Source organism: Salmo trutta, chromosome 2 (assembly GCF_901001165.1).
Source record: "Salmo trutta chromosome 2, fSalTru1.1, whole genome shotgun sequence".
Taxonomy (NCBI): Eukaryota; Metazoa; Chordata; class Actinopteri; order Salmoniformes; family Salmonidae; genus Salmo; species Salmo trutta.
In genome coordinates, this window is record NC_042958.1 from 16230074 (window position 1) to 16253406 (window position 23333).

General features: G+C 44.0%; 1 protein-coding gene and 1 long non-coding RNA gene across 5 annotated transcripts in view; both read left to right on the forward strand.

Moving 5' to 3' along the window:
* Positions 1 to 23333, forward strand: part of tpk1 (thiamin pyrophosphokinase 1) — a 103065-nt gene that overhangs the window by 53202 nt on the left and 26530 nt on the right. For 3 of the 4 annotated variants that reach the window (XM_029696688.1, XM_029696679.1, XM_029696696.1), the window contains 2 exons: positions 4405 to 4551; positions 7968 to 8079. In XM_029696688.1, the coding sequence (XP_029552548.1) occupies positions 4405 to 4551; positions 7968 to 8079 (259 nt within the window). The remainder of the gene's footprint in view (positions 1 to 4404; positions 4552 to 7967; positions 8080 to 23333) is intronic. The other variant, XM_029696705.1, reaches the window with a different exon arrangement.
* On the forward strand, positions 13059 to 14401 carry LOC115152152 (uncharacterized). The gene is made up of 2 exons (XR_003867431.1): positions 13059 to 13458; positions 13575 to 14401. It is a non-coding gene; the product is annotated as an uncharacterized LOC115152152 (long non-coding RNA).

Sequence of the window (23333 nt, forward strand, 5' to 3'; positions counted from 1 at the left end):
TATGCCAATTGCCATCATACAAACTGAGGCAGCAGGCTTTGTGAAAATTAATATTTGTGTCATTCTCAAAACTTTTGGCCACGACTGTAGTGAGTAACTATGATGTACTGTAACAGTCCACGTCTGGCGTGTTTCCAGCCAGCCAGATTTCTGGGAATTAGACTAATTGATGGATCCTCATTAGATTTATCTCCCTGACAGTTATCATCAAAATGATCACGTTATAACATTTTCAAGGCTGGAGTATAATCAGCAAAATAATTATTTTTTTGGTTATGTTGTCTCTCAATAATAAGAGAACAGGCGCTGTTTGCAGATTTGTGGGGGCTAAAGTAGAAAGTGCTGCATATGTCACGCTCGTGATAATGGACGGACCAAGGCGCAGCGTGATTAGAGTTCCACATCTTTTATTTAGTGAAACTTAAACAAAAACAATAAACAAACAACGACTGTGAAGTAACGTAGTGCTACAAAACACTAACACAAACAATATCCCACAAATGCAGGTGGGAACAGGGACACCTTAAGTATGATCCCCAATTAGAGACAACAATAATCAGCTGCCTCTAATTGGGAACCATACTCAATCCCAAACATAGAAACATATCGACTAGAACACCCCCTAGTCACGCCCTGACCTAACACACCATAGAGAACCCAGAGGGATCTCTACGGTCATGGCGTGACAGTACCCCCCCAAATTTGCGGACTCCGGCCGCAAAACCTGAAACCAAATGACCACGGATCCGGCCATGGAGCCGGGCAGAACGCCGTGCCCGGACTGGGCATCGGTGCAGAGGAGGGTCCCGGCCATGGAGCTGGGTTGGACGCCGCGCCCGGACTGGGCACCGGCGCCGAGGAAGGCTCCGGCCATGGAGCTGAGTTGGCCGCCGTGCCTGGACTGGGCACCGGCGCAGAGGAAGGCTCCGGCCATGGAGCTGGGAGGCGCACTGGAGGCCTGGTGTGTGGAGCCGGTAAAGGTTGCACCGGAACTGGTGACACGCTCTTCAGGGCGAGTGCGGGGAGTAGGCACAGGACGTACCGGACTGGGGAGGCGCACTGGAGGCCTGGTGTGTGGAGCCGGCACAGGACGTACCGGGCTGGGGAGGCGCACTGGAGGCCTGGTGTGTGGAGCCGGTAAAGGTTGCACCGGAACTGGTGACACGCTCTTCAGGGCGAGTGCGGGGAGTAGGCACAGGACGTACCGGACTGGGGAGGCGCACTGGAGGCCTGGTGTGTGGAGCCGGCACAGGACGTACCGGACTGGGGAGGCGCACTGGAGGCCTGGTGCGTTGAGCCTGCACAGGTTGCACCGGACTGGTGACACGCTCTTCAGGGCGAGTGCGGGGAGCAGGCACAGGACGTACCGGACTGGGGAGGCGCACTGGAGGCCTGGTGCGTTGAGCCTGCACAGGTTGCACCGGACTGGTGACACGCTCTTCAGGGCGAGTGCGTGGAGCAGGCACAGGACGTACCGGACTGGGGAGGCGCACTGGAGGCCTGGTGCGTGGAGCCAGTACAGGTGGCACCGGACTGGTGACACGCACTTCAGGGCGAGTGCGGGGAGCTGGCACAGGACGTACTGGACTGGAGAGGTGCACTGGAGGCCTGGTGCGTGGAGCTGGCACAGGTGGCACCAGACTGGTGACACGCACTTCAGGGCGAGTGCGGGGAGCTGGCACAGGACATACCGGACTGGGGAGGTGCACTGGACTGTTGGTGCGTGGAGCCAGCACAGGTGGCACCGGACTGGTGACACGCACTTCAGGGAGGGTGCGGGGAGCTGGCACAGGACTCACCAGACTGCTGACAGGCTCTTCAGGTCGAATGTTGTGCAGAACACACCTGACCAACATCTCTCTCCTCTCTCGCTCTCCCAACTTCTCCATCGCCTCCCTGACGGTCTCTGGCTCTTCAGGGCGAGTGCGGGGGAGCTAGCACAGATGGCACCGGACTGATGACCCGCTCTTCAGGGCGAGTGCGAGGAACCGGCACAGGACGTACCGGGCTAAGAAGGCTCACTGGAGGCCTGGTGCGTGGAGCCAGTGCAGATGGCACCAGACTGGTGTCACGCTCTTCAGCACGCCTGCGCTGCAGCATACTCCTTGCTATCACCTCTCTCCGGTATCTTTCATTGAATTCTTCCACCGACTCCCAAACGGGCTCTGGCACTCCCCGCTGCTCAGTCGAGCACCCCATGTGCCCCCCCCAAAAAAAAATCTTGGGGTTTCTGTGGCCGCGGCCCCCGGCGTTGTCGCTGTCCTTCCTGATATTTCTCTCATTCTCTCCAATGAAGGGTCTCGCATCCTCCCCGGATTTCCTTCCAGGTCCAACTCACTTTCTCCTCCTGAGCACGCTGCTTGGTCCTTGATTGGTGGGATATTCTGTCACGCTCGTGATAGAACACCCCCTAGTCACGCCCTGACCTAACACACCATAGAGAACCCAGAGGGCTCTCTATGGTCAGGGCATGACAGCGTAACGGTATTTCAGTAGCCTGGACCCAGATCTGTACTTTAATAACAGGAGGTTGGTGACACCTTAATTGGTGAGGACGGGCTCGTGGTAATGGCTGGAGCAGCGTTGGTGGAATGGTGTCACATGGTTTCTATGTGTTTGATGCCATTCTATTCACTCCGTTCCAGCCATTATTATGAGCTGTCCTCCCCTCAGCAGCCTCCACTGACTTCAACCATGACAACAATTAGGGCCGGGACGATACCAGTATCGCAATACTCATTAGTATCGTGGCAAGGATAAAAAACACTAATCAGATTTAACTTCTGTAGGAAAGCAGCACTAATGTTGGAAACAGACATCATTATGAGCTCAACCAAGGTCACATTTATTTATTTTCCACAACACAATATTTACATACAGGTTATTAAATGACCAAAGGGTTTGGTATGCTTTGTACTTGTATTGTCACAGCCCTGACGACAACAGTCATATACTTGTATTGTCACAGCCCTGACAACAATAGTCATATACTTGTATTGTCACAGCCCTGACAACAATAGTCATATACTTGTATTGTCACAGCCCTGACAACAATAGTCATATACTTGTATTGTCACAGCACTGACGACACCAGTCATATACTTGTATTGTCACAACACTGACAACAATAGTCATATACTTGTATTGTCACAGCCCTGACGACAACAGTCATATACTTGTATTGTCTCAGCCCTGACGACAACAGTCATATACTTGTATTGTCACAGCCCTGACGACAACAGTCATGTACTGGTATCGTCACAAACTTAACGACAACAGTCAGATGCTGGTATGGTGACAGCCCTAACAGTCAAAGAGGTTGGCTAAAGCACATACAGATCTGGGACCAGGCTTCTTAGGTAGTTACATAAGTTGCATAATATAGGCTATTCCATTGTTTTGTCCTGTTTCCCTTTATGTTGTCTGTCTGTGCTGGCAGAAGTTTATTTATTTGTCTTGTTCTAGGCTGTGGTTAAAGGTGCTGAAGTTGCAAAGTAAAGATTTACCATAATACTTTCTTTCTGTTTTATAATCTCTCGCTGTCTCCAAGGACCGTAGCTTGGCAACGCTTGTTTACAGAACGCTGTCATTCAGATGATAAGACAAATTATTTTCTAAAGCAGTTCGGTGTTTGTTCATGCGTGGGTGTGTTTGTGTGTGCAGCCTAATAAGAGAAAAGGGTTTTTCTAAAGCTGTCCTCTGTTGTGTGTATGTGGGTGTTTGACAGATGTGGATTTAACCTCAATAAGCACATTTCTAAATCAGTTTAGAAGATGTAAATTAAGACTATCACTGTCTCCAAGTCATTAACATATCTTAACTAGGGTCCAAGTGCCGTGGCGTGTCAGACAGTATGGAAGTGTTAGTGCTTATGCAGTGTTATACAGAGTGCAATTCCACCGAGAGCAAACGAACTAGTACACTATGTTTATTTCCTCAATGTAAAATGGTTACACACCATGAATTCTCCAAACTCTCTGCGACATTGTGTCCTTAGAACACTCTTGGGGAGAGTGAAAGATATGGTGGGCGAGACACAGAGGGGGAGAGCTCGACTGAAGAGAGAGACTGGGAAAGTAGAGAGAGGAGGAGGAGGGAGTAAAGGAGAGCGGGGGTACAGGGGGAGAGATGGGTATGAGGTCAGAAGAAAAGAGGGAGAGAGAGGGAGAGAGAGAAGTTTGGGTAAATTATAGTTATTACGATGGCTCTCCGGATGTTTCAAGTGCTGAAAAGAACTCAACCTTTCTGTCTAAAGGCTACACGTTTCTCCTACCAGACTTAAATAGCATACTCACAGTTTGTAATATGTTTCAAAGTTTTCTGAAGTGGTCTGAAGATGTACCACCTGGTGGACCCATGATTGGGAGATTATGAGAATGAATCCCCCCCCCCCCCTCCCCCCAGGTGGACACTATAGTTACTCTGGGTGGTCTAGCAGGAAGGTTTGACCAGACCATGGCTTCAGTAGAGACTTTGTACCACGCTCTCAATATGACAGAACTACCTCTGGTGATTCTACAGGGATGCAGTCTGGCCTACCTGCTACGACCGGTAACTATACACACACACGTTTGTTTTCAGTGGTGGAAAAAGTACCCAATTGTCATACTTGAGTAAAAGTAAAGACACCTTAATAGAAAATGACTCAAGTAAAAGTGAAAGTCACCCAGTAAAATACTACTTGAGTAAAGGTCTAAAAGTATTTGCTTTTAAACATACTTAAGTATCAAATGTAAATGTAATTGCAAGTATCAAAAGTATAAATCATTTCAAATTCCTTATATTAAGCAAACCAGTTGGCAAAATTGTATTTTTTATTTTATTTACGGATAGCCAGGGGCACACGCAGATGCATTTTACAAACCATGCATGTGTATTTAGTGAGTACACCAGATCAGAGACAGTTTGAACAGGGATGTTCTCTTGATAAGTGCGTGAATTGGACCATTTTCCTGTCCTGCTAAGCATTCAAAATGTAACAAGTACTTTTGGGTGTCAGGGAAAATGTATGGAGTAGAAAGTACATAATTTTCTTTAGGAATGTAGTGAAGTAAAAGTAAAAGTTGTAAAAATTATAAATAGTGAAGTAAAATACACATACCCCCCAAAAATTATTAAGTAGTACTTTAAAGTATTTTTAATTAAGTACTTTACACCACTGTTTGTTTTACTATACTTGAGAACTTTTTGGGGACCAACAATTGATTCCCATTCAAAATCTTATTTCCCCTTACCCTCCTAATTCTAACCCTACACACACACACACACACACACACACACACACACACACACACACACACACACACACACACACACAGTCAAGGGACTACAAAGCACTGTGCTCAGCCTCACAGTAAACTCAATCATGTGAGAAGAGGAAGGGAGGGAATGGATTGATTTGGAGATGATGTAATTTTGGAAAAGCAAATTAAACACCCTCATAACAACAAACGATTTCGGGTAATAGGAGAGGGAGATGTGTGTGTATCTGCATGCGTGTGTGCGCGTGTGTTCTACAAATGAGATTGCCGGTATTTGGTTCGAAAATACTGTATATGCTTGTTTACAATGACCTTTTAGTAGGGCATGTCAGTGGCGGAGGTGATTTACATGATGGAGGATTGTACTGTGCTGAACTGCAGCTGCTGAAGGGATGAACATGGACAGGTGCAGACAGACCCAGTAGACAGATGACTTTGACATTCTAAGTTTTATAGAACAATACAATGGAATGAAGAATACAGATACTCTAGAGATGTCCTTGACAAAAATAACTGCAACATTTCAAGGCACTTAATCCAAATTGAGTTTTGAAAACTCCAGCTCTCATAAAGGCTTTTCAATTAAATCCCATCATGAGATTTCGAGGCTCCCGAATGAAGCAGCGGTTTAAGGCACTGCATCTCACTGCTAGAGGCGTCACTACAGACCCTGGTTCGATTCCAGGCTGTATCACAACCGGACGTGATTGGGAGTCCCATAGGGCGGCGCACAATTGGCCCAGCGTCGTCCGGGTTAGGGTTTGGCCGGGGTAGGCCGTCATTGTCATTGTTCTTGCTTATGTGCATTGCTGTGAGGCTACGGTCTCTCTCTCTCTCCACCTCTCTCTGTACCTTTTTTTGTCCCTCCATCTCTCTGTAAAGTATGTGTGGGCTGAATCTCAGGTGGGAGAAAGTTGTATTAGTGAGGATTCTATATCTCAGAGGCGTTCTATGATCACTGGTATTTATAAACCAAGCAACATAAAGCTGCTGAGAAAGCTGCTTAGAACACACGCGTACACACACCCTGAGGCCAGATTATTACAACAGCAAGAGCTGGAGATTATTCTGTCTCTCAGAGTTTCCTTCCTTTAGGAGTTGAGAACTTTCCCTCTATCCCTATCTTTCTCCCTCTGGCTCCTGTCTTTCCACCGCCAAGGAGGAAACATATCCGCCATTTTAGCTGTCATCATTTCAGAAAGAGTTGTTCAGCTTAAAAATGTTCTCTTTGGGGGCCTTTTGCTAACTTTCCTTGAGTGCGCTGACTGTAACATCACATCCGAAATTATTGGCACCCCTGTTAAAGATGAGCATAAAAGACCATATAAAATAAATAATACAAATACTGAGCTATATTGTAATGCTCAATTCATATTTTTTTTAAAAGAAAGATACATGTTAAAATGATTGGCACCCCTGTTTTCAGTGCATTGTGCCCCCTCCCCTTGTGAGGATAGCAGAACTTAGCCTTTTTCTGTCATTCTTTATGAGATTGAAGTACACATTGGGAGGTATCTTGACCTTTCCTCCATACATAATCTTTACGGACCCTTGATATCCTTCAATCTGCTCTTATGGACTGCCTTCTTTAATTCAAACCACAGGTTTTCAGTAGGGTGCAAGTCCAGAGCCTGAGATGGCCATTGCAAAATGTTGATTTTGGGTCAATTAACCATTTCTTTGTGGATTTTGATGTGTGCCTTGGGTAATTGTCTTGCTGAAAGAGCCACTTGTGGTCAAGTTTCAGCCTCCTGGCAGAGGCAACCAGGTTTTTGGTTAAAATGTCCTGATACTTGGTAGAGTTCATGATGCTGTTGATCTTAAGTCCCCATGACCAGTGGAAGCAAAACAGCTCCATAACATCAAAGATCCACCACCATATTTTACAGTAGGTATGAGGTTCTTTTCTGCATATGCATCCTTCTTTCGAGGCCAAACCCACCACTGGTGCGTGGCCAAAGAGCTCTATTTTCATGTCATCTGACCAGAACACCTGGTTCCAATCCAAGTGCCAATGCCATTTAGCAAACTCCAGGCATTTACATTAGTTGTTTGCTCTCAATAAAGCTGTTTTATGGCAACCCTTCCAAATAGCCTGTTGGCATGGAGGTGCTGTGTAATTGTAGTTTCTAGTAATATATCCTCCCTTTGCAACCCTACGGATGACAAATGGATTTTACATGCATGTTACCTCATTTTTATACCCCAGTGAAACAGGAAGCCATGAAAGGCCACAATACAGTTATTTCAACTGAGATTCATTTTAATTCAGATTGCTGTTTGATTTTATTTATTAAAAAAAAATCGTTAGGGGTGCCAATCATTTTGACATCTACATTTTTAAGATTGTGTTTTACTTGTTAAACAACATCTCTTTCTCTGAGCAATAGTATTAGTATAAAATAAGATAATTTCCCCATTTGTTTGAGCATACAATATAGCTCAGTATTTGTGTTATTTTTGGGAGTATGTTTTGCTCATCTTTATCAAGGGAGCTAATCATATCATCTGTGACTGTAGGTGGGAATTGTCAGCTCTACGACAGTATTAGATCCAGAGTTATTCTGGAAGCTCATTCTGTGTGTGTGTGTGTGTGTGTGTGTGTGTGTGTGTGTGTGTGTGTGTGTGTGTGCGTGCGTGCGTGCGTGTGTGTGTTTGTGTCTCTCTCTCTGTGTGTTCATGTGCGTGTGCGTGTGTGTGTTTTAGGACATGAGACACAGGTTGGGAGTGAATACAGGACTGGAGGGGGAATGGTGCAGTCTAATACCTATAGGAGGACCATGCAGAACACACACCACTGGACTCAAATGGAACCTGGGTGAGCACACACACACAGACACACACACACACAGTGACACACACGAGCACTCCTCTTCCCTACGCTTTGTTCACACTATCACACACACCCCGTCTGTCCCCTTGTGGTTTGTCCCAGTCCTAGGCCCAGTGGCCAGCTGTGTTCTTAATGAGTTGGCTCAGACCACTGCACCACCGGTACAGGGCGGGACCTCAACAATCTGTTGGTTGTATAACTCAGTGTCAAGGGGAATCCAGGCAGGAAGTGTGTGCGTGCGTGAGTGTGTGCGTGTGCTCGTTGGTTGGTTGGTTGGCTGCTGGCCTGGGAATGTGTGTGTGTTACTTTCCCAGTCAACCTGTTACCTCGGCACCTGATTGATAATGGGGTGGGATTATGCGTGAGAGGCTCCTTCAGATTAACCAGTCATAATAAAATGCATAATTAATCACACACATAATTAAAAAGGAGGCAGTGGAATATTTCCCCTGGGATCAGATGGATGAAGGTACAAAATAAGAAATACACACTTTTACAAAATGGACCCTCAGCTTTTGTGTGCGTGCGTATGCAAATGTTCCATGTTTCTGTAGGTTGTTATGTGCGAGTACCTTGGTTATAGTGTTTAAAGGGGCAATCTGCAGTTTTTTTTATTAATGAAATGATTCTTGAAGAATATCTCATAAATTCCTCATGACTTTAGTTAAACTGTTTTACCCAATCAGAACCCAAAATATAAGCTTGTTTTACTCTACTGTTTTTTAACGAAGTAAATGTAAACAAATACTATATAGCCTCAAAACATGGTTTGGTTTGAGTTCATTTGAAGGTCAATTTCATTTTTGCTGCTCACTGATAAGTTTCTATATCCTGTAAAAGTCCTTGTTAGCATTGCAAATGGTGAAAGTCACTGTGGAGCTGCAGATTTTATCAAACTCCATCCTTCTTGCAGTCAATTTGTAGAAGCAATTTGCTGAAGCACCTGGATCTGTGTCAACTTCCCTCCCCTGCAGAGAAGTCTCGGAGTGAGCTGGGATGTCACAGAGGATGTCTTCACATTTCAGGTGTCTTCAGCGGAGAAACCATACACTAGACGTGGAGTCTTGTTGACAATCAACAGCTTGTTCGACCCCCTGGATTCCCCACCCCAGTAAGCATTCGAGGAAGGTCTCTACTTAGAGAGCTCTCCATGGAGGATTGTGACTAGATGCCCCTCTCCCAGAAGTGAAGTTGAAGGTATGGAGAGACTCTTTGAAAGAGCTTGAGCAGGTCAAGATCTTTCCCACATACAAATCAACCTCTCTCATACAAAAAAGAGATGTGCGTCTTCAATGATGCATCCACGAACGGCAATGCTGCAGTAGCCTACCTGAAGACAACTGATGCCAGTGGGAATATAGATGTTGGCTTCATCTTTGGTAAAGGTAAGCTCGCTCCACATTCTGAGATCCCCGTTCCAAGACTCAAGCTGTGCGTCGCTGTTCTAGCTGTGGAAATAGCAGAAGCAATCATCGATGAGATTGACATCCAACTCGATGTTGTCACATTCTACTCTGACAGTGGTCCTGGGTTACATTCAAAATGACTCCAGGTGATTCTACATGTATGTGAATAACAGGGTGCAATGTATTAGGAGATCTATTTTCCCAGAGCAGTGAAAGCACGTCCCTACTGACCAGAACACTGGACATAGGACATTGTTGACAGGACCAGCTTTCTAGTTCAGGTCAGCAAAGCCAGAAACCTTTCACACACCTTTTGACTTGGTTGACCCCGGGTCTTACTACAAGATCCGCCCCCAAGTTTCTTGTCACGCCACCATTGTCTCAAGCAACAAGTTAGACTCCAAGGTCTTTGAGAGGTTCACAAGGCTTGTGCATGTGTCAGGAAGGCAGCAGCTGCAAAGGATGGCAAATTTGCAACAAACCCTGCTCCACCGAAGATCTGGATCAACCCAAGACCATCCTAATCCGCAGTCTGCAGCACAATGCCTTTCAAGAGGAATTGCATAAATGCATAAATCCATTCCTAAACTGAGCCCACTCTTCAGTCTGTGCCCTTACATCAGCCTTTCTTAAAGTATGGGTCGCGTACCTGTTAATGGTGGGTCACGACATGTCAGAGTAAATTTATAATTATTTAATTCATTACTGGAATGGATTTGGCCAAGTGCATCTGCGCTCTCTGCTTAGCAGCGGTCTCTGCTCAGTTTGGCAGCTGCGGGAGTATGAGAGGGAGATACCCGTGTGCTTCGCGGTTTACCAGATCTTTTTTCTTAAAGATCACTCCGCGATGCACACAAGATGCCACGCTGCCGTTCAGCAGCAGATGATGCGCTGTCAGCCACTGACTTGTCATTCCCACTCGCCATCACTCACTGCTGTCATCAAATGGACTCATGCCAGCCACAAGGTCTGACTGAGCTCAATTGTCATGAAATGCATAGACAACGATGAGTTTCTCTCTTTCATACAAATTTATAACGAGGAGCACCCACAATGTGTTTTGTGCGGGGAAGTGCTTAGTAATGAGTCTCTCATAACGAACAGATGAATAAACTGACACGTCCTGACCAAACATCCACAACATGACGGTAAACCCAGGGAGTTCTTTCAGAACAGGGCAGAATACTTCAGGAAACTTCGACAGTGGAAAATTAAATCAGCTAGCAAGGCATTGTTGTCGTTTTATAACAGGTGATGATAAGCAGAAATAAGGGAGTACTAACTAACTCTCATAGTAGTACAGTTGAAGTCGGAAGTTTACAAACTTAGGTTGGAGTCATTAAAACTCGTTTTTCAACCACTCCACACATTTCTTGTTAACAAACTATAGTTTTGGCAAGTCGGTTAGGACATCTACTTTGTGCATGACACAAGTCATTTTTCCAACAATTGTTTACAGACAGATTATTTCACTTATAATTCACTGTACCACAATTCCAGTGGGTCGGAAGTTTACATACACTAAGTTGACTGTGCCTTTAAACAGCTTGGAAAATTCCAGAAAATTATGTCATGGCTTTAGAAGCTTCTGATAGGCTAATTGACATCATTTGAGTGAATTGGAGGTGTATCTGTGGATGTATTTCAAGGCCTACCTTCAAACTCAGTGCCTCTTTGCTTGACATCATGGGAAAATCAAAAGAAATCACCCAAGACCTCAGAAAAAACATTGTAGACCTCCACAAGTCTGGTTCATCCTTGGGAGCAATTTCCAAATGCCTGAAGGTACTACGTTCATTTGTACAAACAATAGTACGCAAGTATAAACACCATGGGATCACGCAGCCATCATACCGCTCAGGAAGGAGATGCGTTCTGTCTCCTAGAGATGAACGTACTTTGGTGCGAAAAGTGCAAATCAATCCCAGAACAACAGCAAAGGACCTTGTGAAGATGCTGGTAGAAACAGGTACAAAAGTATCTATATCCACAGTAAAACGAGTCCTATATCAACATAACCTGAAAGGCCGCTCAGCAAGGAAGAAGCCACTGCTCCAAAACCACCATAAAAAAGCCAGACTACGGTTTGCAACTGCACATGGGGACAAAGATCATACTTTTTGGAGAAATGTCCTCTGGTCTGTTGAAACAAAAATATAACTGTTTGGCCATAATGACCATCGTTATGTTTGGAGGAAAAAGGGGGAGGCTTGCAAGCCGCAGAACACCATCCCAACCGTGAAGCACGGGGGTTGCAGCATCATGTTGTGGGGGTGCTTTGCTGCAGAAGGGACTAGTGCACTTCACAAAATAGATTGCATCATGAGGAACGAAAATTATGTGGATATATTGAAGCAACATCTCAAGTCAACAACATCAGTCAGGAAGTTAAAGCTTGGTCTTCCAAATGGACAATGACCCCAAGCATACTTCCAAAGTTGTGGCAAAATGGCTTAAGGACAACAAAGTCAAGGTATTGGAATGGCCATCACAAAGCCCTGACCTCGATCCTATAGAAAATTTGTGGGCAGAACTGAAAAAGCGTGTGCGAGCAAGGAGGCCAACAAACCTGACTCAGTTACACCAGCTGTGTCAGGAGGAATGGGCAAAATTCACCCAACTTATTGTGGGATGCTTGTGGAAGGCTACCCAAAACGTTTGACCCAAGTTCAACAATTTAAAGACAATGCTACCAAATACTAATTGAGTGTATGTAAACTTCTGACCCACTGGGAATGTGATGAAAGAAATAAAAGCTGAAGTAAATCATTCTCACTACTATTATTCTGACATTTCACATTCTTAAAATGAAGTGGTGATCCTAACTGACCTAAAACAGGGCATTTACTAGGATTAAATGTCTGGAATTGTGAAAAACTGAGTTTAAATGTATTTGGCTAAGGTGTATGTAAACTTCCGACTACAAATGTAGATGTGAGTTTCTCTTTCAAACAATCCCCAGGCCTTGTACACAGCTCATAGCTAACATTCGCCAAAGCTAGCTAGCTACTGATAGCTACCAAGTACAGAAACAGTTTTAATGCTGAGCATAACCTCAGCGTTGCACTGTGAAAAGCAGAGCCCAGAATAGACATGCCCTCATTGGGACTGTGTGTGTGTGTTTTCTGGTCTACATCTGTGTGATGTGATCAATCAGTTTATTCCAGTTCAGAATAAAAAAAAGATGTATTGTCTTAACAGCAACAGTTTCAACCTAGACTTTCTTTCAACAATAATTTCTACAGTAGGATGTATAATTTTTCATCTGTACTGTTACTTAGGGTTCACTATCAAAAAGCCTGTGTGTGTTGTGTTATTCATCTGTGTGATGTGATCAATCCGTGTATTCCAGTTCAGAATGAAAATGATTTATTGTATTTTAACAGCAACAGTTCCAACCTAGACAGGTATGTAAGAGTGTTTTTAATGGGGGAAAAAAAACATGAATAGATATTTATATGGATATTTAATTTCATTGTTCTTCGTTTTTGTCTATATTGCATTTGTTTTAGGCATTAGGGCAATGAAATGTACCAATATTTATGTATAGTTGCATATTTTCCTAAGCTTGGGTCCCAGGAAAACACAGAACTTCTCATTTGGGTCCCAGGCTGAAAAGGTTTAAGGACAACTGCCCTACATCGACGATTCAGGCCTACTGAGGATTGCAGGACGCCTGTCCCAAGCAAGTCTAGGTAAATATTAAACCAACCCTCTTAACCGACACCCTCACGAGCAGGTCCATCATCAAGGACACCACTTCACTGAGGGCGCTTTGAGAGCAGTTGGGTCTGTGGCTCAGAGGCCTGCAGAGAGTTGAAGATGGAGACCTTTTAGAGCGAGAAGAAGGTCCAAGAGTACCAGAGTGACAAAGGGTGTACTTGGGTCTTCAATCCACCGCACGCGTCTCATATGGGAGGCACCTGGGAGAGAATGATCGCCGTCCATGATGCTGAAGGTGGGTCCATCCAAGCTTACTTATGAAGTCCTGACTACATTCATGACGGTTGTCTCAGCCATCGTGAGTTCTCGTCCATTAGTTCCTTGATGACAGCAACACTCTTCTCCCAAAAGGTTGGTGCAGTCCCCCCTCCCCGAGGTGAATTCAATGAGAAAGATATCTTCAGCCGGCAGTGGCGGCAAGTTCAAAGCCTTGCCAACACCTTCTGGCACCACTGGAAGAAAGAGTATCTTCCTACTCTGCAAAACCAAAGGAAGTGGCAGAAAGAGAAGACCAGCCTTCACTAGGGAGACATTGTGATGCTGGGAGACAGTCAAGTGAAAAGGAACGACTGGCCCATGGGCATCGTCGTGAAGACCTTTCCTGGCAGAGATGGGGAATGAAGAAAGGTTGAAGTCAATACAGTAAGAGATGGGTCATGCAAGACTTTTCTGCATCCAGTTTCAGAGACTGTACTAGTGCTGTACTAGTTCTAGTGATAATGGTGGCATCCTTACAGATACTAGGGGAGTGTTCCCTGTAGTTGGTTTGAGTTCATTTTAAAGTCAATTTTATTTTTGTCCTCTATATGGCGCTCCTTAGTGATAAGGCCTAAGTTTTTATGTGCTGTAAAATAAGAATCCTTGTTAGCGTTGCAAATGGTGAAAGTCACTGTAGAGCTGCAGATATAATCAAACTCCATCCTTCTTGCAGTCATTTGAGAAGAACTGTCTTTTAAGTAAAACAGTAATAACAATTCATGATGATATTTTGTATGGATGATCGTTTAAGTGATAGACTTAAGTATTTTCTTGATGGCTGCATGGTTGGAGATATCTGTTCTATGTAATTGATCTTGCCATGTTTGGGGAATTATTTTTGCATACGGCAGCTAATTTTTGAGTTCATGATAATATAACGTACGTTAAAAAAAATATTAAATACATTTTTTTAACCTTTATTTAACTAGGCAAGTCAGTTAAGAACAAATTCTTATTTACAATGACGGCCTACCAAAAGACAAAAGGCCTCCTGTGGGGACGGGGGCTGGGATTAAGAATAAAAATATAGGACAAAACACACATCATGACAAGAGAGACACCACAACATTACATAAAGAGAGACCTAAGACAACAACATAGCATGGCAACACCACATAACAACACAGCATGGTAGAAACACAACATGACAACAACATGGTAGCAACAGAACATGGCAGCAGCACAACATGGTAGCAACACAACATGGCAGCAGCACAACATGGTAGCAGCACAAACCATGGTACAGACATTATTGGGCACAGACAACAGCACAAAGGGCAAGAAGGTAGAGACAACAATACATGACCTGCTGTGCTGTTAGTGAGAATGAAGCTTTAATATTCAGCATACTTTTACTTCTGGTTGTTTTTCCTTCTTCTATGTCAGTTTTACTCCGTTTCTAATACTGTATCTACGAACTGGTGGTAATAAATCATTATGCAATACGATAGATCAACTCTATCCAGCAACTATCTGCTAAACTTAAGAAGGGGACTCTTGCAAGGGCAGAATAGATATCGTGAATGATTAATCCTTGCATCCATAGCCTTGTCTATGAAGTTGAGGGTGGTTCCATTTCTCCAACCTCATCCCTTGTAGAAGCATTGCTTTTTTCCCGAAACAAGGGGTGGTGGGAACGCTTTGTTATTGTTTCAACTGCTGATTGCTGCTTAGTTGACAGATGATTTTAAAGAGTGAGTGCTTGTGTGTGTGTGTTAGAAGTCCATATAAATGATTATCCCTTTTTAAAGCATGATTGTAATGAATAATATATGCTGTATTATAAAGAGAGACCTGTGCAGTTAGCGGCTGTCTGGCCTAAAGGGACTTAGTGTCAGGGCTTTGGCTTTGTTTGAAGTATTGCACATTAAAGAGAGAAACACGGAGAGAACCTGCACTACAGGGCATACAGATCTGTTGTGTGGCAGCTGTTTCAACCCCTGTAGAGCCATGTCAGAATTCAAAGTTTACAGTACAAGTTACTGTAACCCCATTATCTATGTGAAACCTACTTATTGTGCATACTTTAGTTTCTAAAGCAGAGCCCTGAGGGTATAACAGGACATTTTAGTTGAGTGTTCTGTTTGACAGGGGTTACTGTTTTAATAATGATGTTGTTTGAGGGTGTTGATGGTGGAGTTTAAAAGTCGGGGCTTAGCGGAGGAAGAAGGTAGGAGAGTAGATAAATAAATCATCTGAGAAAATGTCAATCATCAACATCTCCGCTCTGCATTTTGATCCACACACACACACACACACACACACACACACACACACACACACACACACCCACACACACACACATACACACACACACACACCCACACCCACACATACATACATACACACACCAAATATTTCAGAAGTGGTTGATATACGTGAACACACGGGGAGGGAGGGAGAGAGGCAGTATTCTCCTTAGCAGTAAGTCTAGTTGTGGCCATGAACTGACTGTAACATTGGCCTCAGTCCTTCGTCTTTAATGCTCCTGCTTGGTGTGCCAGGCGGTGACTGTGATTTAAATAAAGTTATGGGGATTCAAACATGGCAAGATCCCCAAAATGGCAGCTGGGCAGACGCTGAGTAAGAGTAGCCTCTGACCCCCATTAACTTTAATGTCTCTGTTGAGCAAAGCTACAACCTCTCTAAAAGATCACAAAGTTAATGGAGGGCAATGTAGGAGGCCCAATTGAAAAGCGGTGGTTTTATGGAGATTGAATGTACAGTTTAATTATGTACAGTAGCATATGTGATGTGTGTCATCGACCATTTCAGAGTTTGTTTTCTAGTATTCACATTTCACACACAGTCTTCCTTGTGTTGTAATTAATGATGACATCACACGGTGGATCTCTTCTCCTCGGTGGTGGAAAGAGGAAAGACAGGACCCGGAGAGAGAAAGTCATTAGTGTGTGTGTGTGTGTGTGTGTGTGTGTGTGTGTGTGTGTGTGTGTGTGTGTGTGTGTGTGTGTGTGTGTGTGTGTGTGTGTGTGTGTGTGTGTGTGTGTGTGTGTGTGTGTACTATGCTCAGTAAGACATCTGTAGGAACTATTGTAGGATGTGTTTGGAGGATTAATTAAACCTGTAATTGTTCTAACTGAAGTGTGTGGTTGGATGGGTAAGGTTTAATGCTTGTCGTCGGGAGAGTTGAGTCAGAAGGAGATTATTTTTAACAAAAACCAAAAGGATTACTTTTGCTCTTATATTTGCCCCTTTTCACTATGATGTAATCAGTGATGGAACTTTGGGCACTGGCCAGCTGATCACATTTTCTACTAGCCCGGTCTGAAAAGTACTAGCCATGGGATTGCTTAATTTCCATCCCTGGTTGAAATGATGTACAGTGAGGGAAAAAAGTATTTGATGCCCTACTGATTTTGTACATTTGCCCACTGACAAAGAAATGATCAGTCTATCATTTTAATGGTAGGTTTATTTGAACAGTGAGAGACAGAATAACAACAAAAAAATCCAGAAAAACGCATGTCAAAAATGTTATAAATTGATTTGCTTTTTAATGAGGGAAATAAGTATTTGACCCCTCTGCAAAACATGACTTACTACTTGGTGGCAAAACCCTTGTTGGCAATCACAGAGGTCAGACATTTCTTGTAGTTGGCCACCAGGTTTGTACACATCTCAGGAGGGATTTTGTCCCACTCCTCTTTGCAGATCTTCTCCAAGTCATTAAGGTTTTGAGGCTGACGTTTGGCAACTCGAACCTTCAGCTCCCTCCACAGATTTTCTATGGGATTAAGGTCTGGAGACTGGCTAGGCCACTCCAGGACCTTAATGTGCTTCTTCTTGAGCCACTCCTTTGTTGCCTTGGCCGTGTGTTTTGGGTCATTGTCATGCTGGAATACCCATCCACGACCCATTTTCAATGCCCTGGCTGAGGGAAGGTGGTTCTCACCCAAGATTTCATGGTACATGGCCCCGTCCATCGTCCCTTTGATGCGGTGAAGTTGTCCTGTCCACTTAGCAGAAAAACACCCCCAAAGCATAATGTTTCTACCTCCATGTTTGACGGTGGGGATGGTGTTCTTGGGGTCATAGGCAGCATTCCTCCTCCTCCAAACACGGCGAGTTGAGTTGATGCCAAAGAGCTCCATTTTGGTCTCATCTGACCACAACACTTTCACCCAGTTGTCCTCTGAATCATTCAGATGTTCATTGGCTAACTTCAGACGGGCATGTATATGTGCTTTCTTGAGCAGGGGGACATTGCGGGCGCTGCAGGATTTCAGTCCTTCACGGCGTAGTGTGTTACCAATTGTTTTCTTGGGGACTATGGTCCCAGCTGCATTGAGATCATTGACAAGATCCTCCCGTGTAGTTCTGGGCTGATTCCTCACCATTCTCATGATCATTGCAACTCCACGAGGTGAGATCTTGCATGGAGCCCCAGGCTGAGGGAGATTGACAGTTCTTTTGTGTTTCTTCCATTTGCGAATAATCGCACCAACTGTTGTCACCTTCTCACCAAACTGCTTGGCGATGGTCTTGTAGCCCATTCCAGCCTTGTGTAGGTCTACAATCTTGTCCCTGACATCCTTGGAGAGCTCTTTTTATACAGGTAACAAACTGAGATTAGGAGCACTCCCTTTAAGAGTGTGCTCCTAATCTCAGCTCGTTACCTGTATAAAAGACACCTGGGAGCCAGACATCTTTCTGATTGAGAGGGGGTCAAATACTTATTTCCCTCATTAAAATGCAAATCAATTTATAACATTTTTGACATGCGTTTTTCTGGATTTTTTGTTGTTGTTATTCTGTCTCTCACTGTTCAAATAAACCTACCATTAAAATTATAGACTGATCATTTCTTTGTCAGTGGGAAAATGTACATAATCAGCAGGGGATCAAATACTTTTTTCCCTCACTGTAACTTTAGGTTACGCACCTACAAAAACCTAACTGTGTGTGTGAGAGAGAGAGAGGTGTAACAGTAAGTAACATCAGACAATAGTAAGAATAGAACAGTGTAAATCTCCATACTGTCTAGACAGGAAGTGTCAGAACTGTTTAGAAAGGTGAAAACATGTCCTCATACTAACTGCTAGAGTCAAGCCACCTCTCTATCTCTCTTTCTCTGACCTCTCCTTTGCTTTCTCTGTTTGTCTGTTTGTCTCTCCTTGTTCTTTGAGAAACCAATCTGTTATTATGCACTCTTTTTTCTTTCTTTGCACGCACGCACACACACACACACACACACACACCTGATTAACTGTCAGTCAGTGAACCAGTGTCCTCTAACAGTCTGTCTAGTCAATCAGTGAGACAGATTTAGACTATTTGAACCATTTGAACCTTCTGTTTGTTCTTTTGAGTAATGTCTAACCTCCATATCCCTAAAGTATACACATAACCTGTAGCAGTGTTGAAAGTATGACTACAATGAAAAAGACAGACAGTGTAGTGAGTAACTACGATGTAGTGTAACAGTCCACGTCTGGCGTGTTTCCAGCCAGCCAGATTTCTGGGAATTAGACTAATTGATGGATCCTCATTAGATTTATCTCCCTGGCAGTTATCATCAAAATGATCACGTTATAACATTTTCAAGGCTGGAAAATCATCTATTTTTTCTTTTCTTTCTTGCTCACACACACACACACACACACACACACACACACACACACACACACACACACAGGTGGATGAATACATATATTTCCGTTACCTATAGCTGCAGTATCCCTGTGCAACCTCCTGTACTAATGGCTGTCTGGGTTTGGGTTTATTCTCTGCAGGCAAAGAAAGAGGGATGGAGAGGGAAAGGGAGCGAGGTAGAGAGAAAGATAGAATCTGTTTTATCGGTTTTCTCTTGGACGGATTCAGATGTTGCTGAGCTATCCGGCTCTCACCTTGGCATAGTCTCTTTTCTTTTTCCCATTCTTATTCCCCCTCTCTCTCTCTCTCTCTCTCTCTCTCTCTCTCTCTCTCTCTCTCTCTCTCTCTCTCTCCCCCCCCATCTCTGTCTTAAAGTCTATAGAAAGAGCAAAAGGAGAGGGAGATTAAGTACCCTGTAAGTATTCTCCAGCCTTGCTGTGGGAGGGAGGGAAACTGCCATAGTACAGTTTCATTTTTTCCTTTTAGATCTGAGTCATGCTGGGAGAGGAGGAAATGGACAAATACCTGATGTGAACCACAGACATACACACAGGTTTAGGGGAAGGTTGGGGGGGGGTTTACAGCTACCTCAGCTGACCCTGTCAAGGTGCAGCATATGACCACACACACACACACAGTTTCCATCCTCAATTACCCACACAAACAGACTATGGAACCAGAGGATAGCTTCATTAGTAATCCTCTCCTCAGCCCTGATAACGATCGATGGCGGCCGGTGTTGCGCTGGGGACCGGAATGAGCGTCGCACCTCCACTGATAACAATAAAGCTGTTTGCTGGCTGTAATTGCATTTCCAGCACTGAGACCAGAGAGGGTGACCGCTTTAAATACCCACATTTACACTACAAATTACTCTGGAGAGAGGGGGGGTGATTCCAAATAGTCTCTAGGGGAAGGGTGTTTCTTTCTCCTGTTTAAAATTTTATCAGGCGCGGAGCCGCAACTTAAACTAGATTCATTAGCCCTATCCTATCTGCCTGGCAATGATAGGGATGACTATTAAATGTTTATGATGGGTTGTGTGTGTGTGTGTGTGTGTGTGTGTGTGTGTGTGTGTGTGTGTGTGTGTGTGTGTGTGTGTGTGTGTGTGTGTGTGTGTGTGTGTGTGTGTGTGTGTGTGTGTGTGTGTGTGTGTGTGTGTGTGTGTATATCAGAAAATTATGTGCATGTATCCGACAATCTCCCCTCTTTCCACAGTGCAGCGCTTCCCCTAGTGGTTTAATTAACTACTACAGTGTCTTCAGCATTGGTTCTGCAGAGAACGGTTTAGGCTATGGTATGCCTCTGCCTCAATGTTCTCTATCAATTACTTCATTTCAGTACACACACACACAGTTTAATATCATGGCTGTTCACAACACACTCACACACACATAGTGTAATATCATGGCTGTTCACAACACACTCACACACACACAGTTTAATATCATGGCTGTTCACAACACACTCACACACACACAGTGTAATATCATGGCTGTTCACAACACACTCACACACACACAGTGTAATATCATGGCTGTTCGCATCACACTCACACACACACACAGTGTAATATCATGGCTGTTCACAACACACTCACACACACACAGTGTAATATCATGGCTGTTCACAACACACTCACACACAGTTTAATATCATGGCTGTTCACAACACGCTCACACACACACACACACACAGTTTAATATCATGGCTGTTCACAAAACACTCACACACACACAGTGTAATATCATGGCTGTTCACAACACACTCACACATACACAGTTTAATATCATGGCTGTTCACAACACACTCACACACACACAGTTTAATATCATGGCTGTTCACAACACACTCACACACACACAGTGTAATATCATGGCTGTTCACAACACACTCACACACACACACAGTGTAATATCATGGCTGTTCACAACACACTCACACACACACACAGTGTAATATCATGGCTGTTCACAACACACTCACACACACCCAGTTTAATATCATGGCTGTTCACAACACACTCACACACACACACACACACACCGTTTAATATCATGGCTGTTCACAACACACTCACACACACACAGTGTAATATCATGGCTGTTCACAACACACTCACACACACACAATGTAATATCATGGCTGTTCACAACACACTCACACACAGTTTAATATCATGGCTGTTCAAAACACGCTCACACACACACACACACACAGTTTAATATCATGGCTGTTCACAAAACACTCACACACACACAGTGTAATATCATGGCTGTTCACAACACACTCACACACACAAAGTTTAATATCATGGCTGTTCACAACACACTCACACACACACACAGTTTAATATCATGGCTGTTCACAACACACTCACACACACACAGTGTAATATCATGGCTGTTCACAACACACGCACACACACACAGTTTAGTATCATGGCTGTTCACAACACACACACACAGTTTAATATCATGGCTGTTCACAACACACTCACACACACACAGTGTAATATCATGGCTGTTCACAACACACACACACACACACACACACACACACAGTGTAATATCATGGCTGTTCACAACACACTCACACACACACAGTGTAATATCACGGCTGTTCACAACACACTCACACACACACACAGTGTAATATCATGGCTGTTCACAACACACTCACACACACACACACACACACACACACACACACAGTTTAAGATCATGGCTGTTCACAACACACACACAGTTTAATGTCATGGCTGTTCACAACACACACACACACACACACACAGTTTAATATCATGGCTGTTCACAACACACTCACACACACACACACACACACACAGTGTAATATCATGGCTGTTCACAACACACTCACACACACACAGTTTAATATCATGGCTGTTCACAACACACTCACACACACACAGTGTAATATCATGGCTGTTCACAACACACTCACACACACACAGTTTAATATCATGGCTGTTCACAGCACACACACACACAGTGTTATATCATGGCTGTTCACAACACACTCACACACACACAGTGTAATATCATGGCTGTTCACAACACACTCACACACACAGTGTAATATCATGACTGTTCACAACACACTCACACACACACAGTGTAATATCATGGCTGTTCACAACACTCACACACACACAGTGTAATATCATGGCTGTTCACAACACACTCACACACACAGTGTAATATCATGGCTGTTCACAACACACTCACACACACACAGTTTAATATCATGGCTGTTCACAACACACTCACACACACACAGTTTAATATCATGGCTGTTCACAACACACTCACACACACACACACACACACACACACAGTGTAATATCATGGCTGTTCACAACACACTCACACACACACAGTGTAATATCATGGCTGTTCACAACACACTCACACACAGTGTAATATCATGGCTGTTCACAACACACTCACACACACACACACACACACACACAGTTTAATATCATGGCTGTTCACAACACACTCACACACACACAGTGTAATATCATGGCTGTTCACAACACACTCACACACACACAGTTTAATATCATGGCTGTTCACAACACACACACACAGTTTAATATCATGGCTGTTCACAACACACTCACACACACATAGTGTAATATCATGGCTGTTCACAACACACAAACACACACAGTGTAATATCATGGCTGTTCACAACACACTCACACACACAGTTTAATATCATGGCTGTTCACAACACACTCACACACACACACAGTTTAATATCATGGCTGTTCACAACACACTCACACACACAGTGTAATATCATGACTGTTCACAACACACTCACACACACACAGTGTAATATCATGGCTGTTCACAACACTCACACACACACAGTGTAATATCATGGCTGTTCACAACACACTCACACACACAGTGTAATATCATGGCTGTTCACAACACACTCACACACACACAGTTTAATATCATGGCTGTTCACAACACACTCACACACACACAGTTTAATATCATGGCTGTTCACAACACACTCACACACACACACACACACACACAGTGTAATATCATGGCTGTTCACAACACACTCACACACACACAGTGTAATATCATGGCTGTTCACAACACACTCACACACAGTGTAATATCATGGCTGTTCACAACACACTCACACACACACACACACACACACACAGTTTAATATCATGGCTGTTCACAA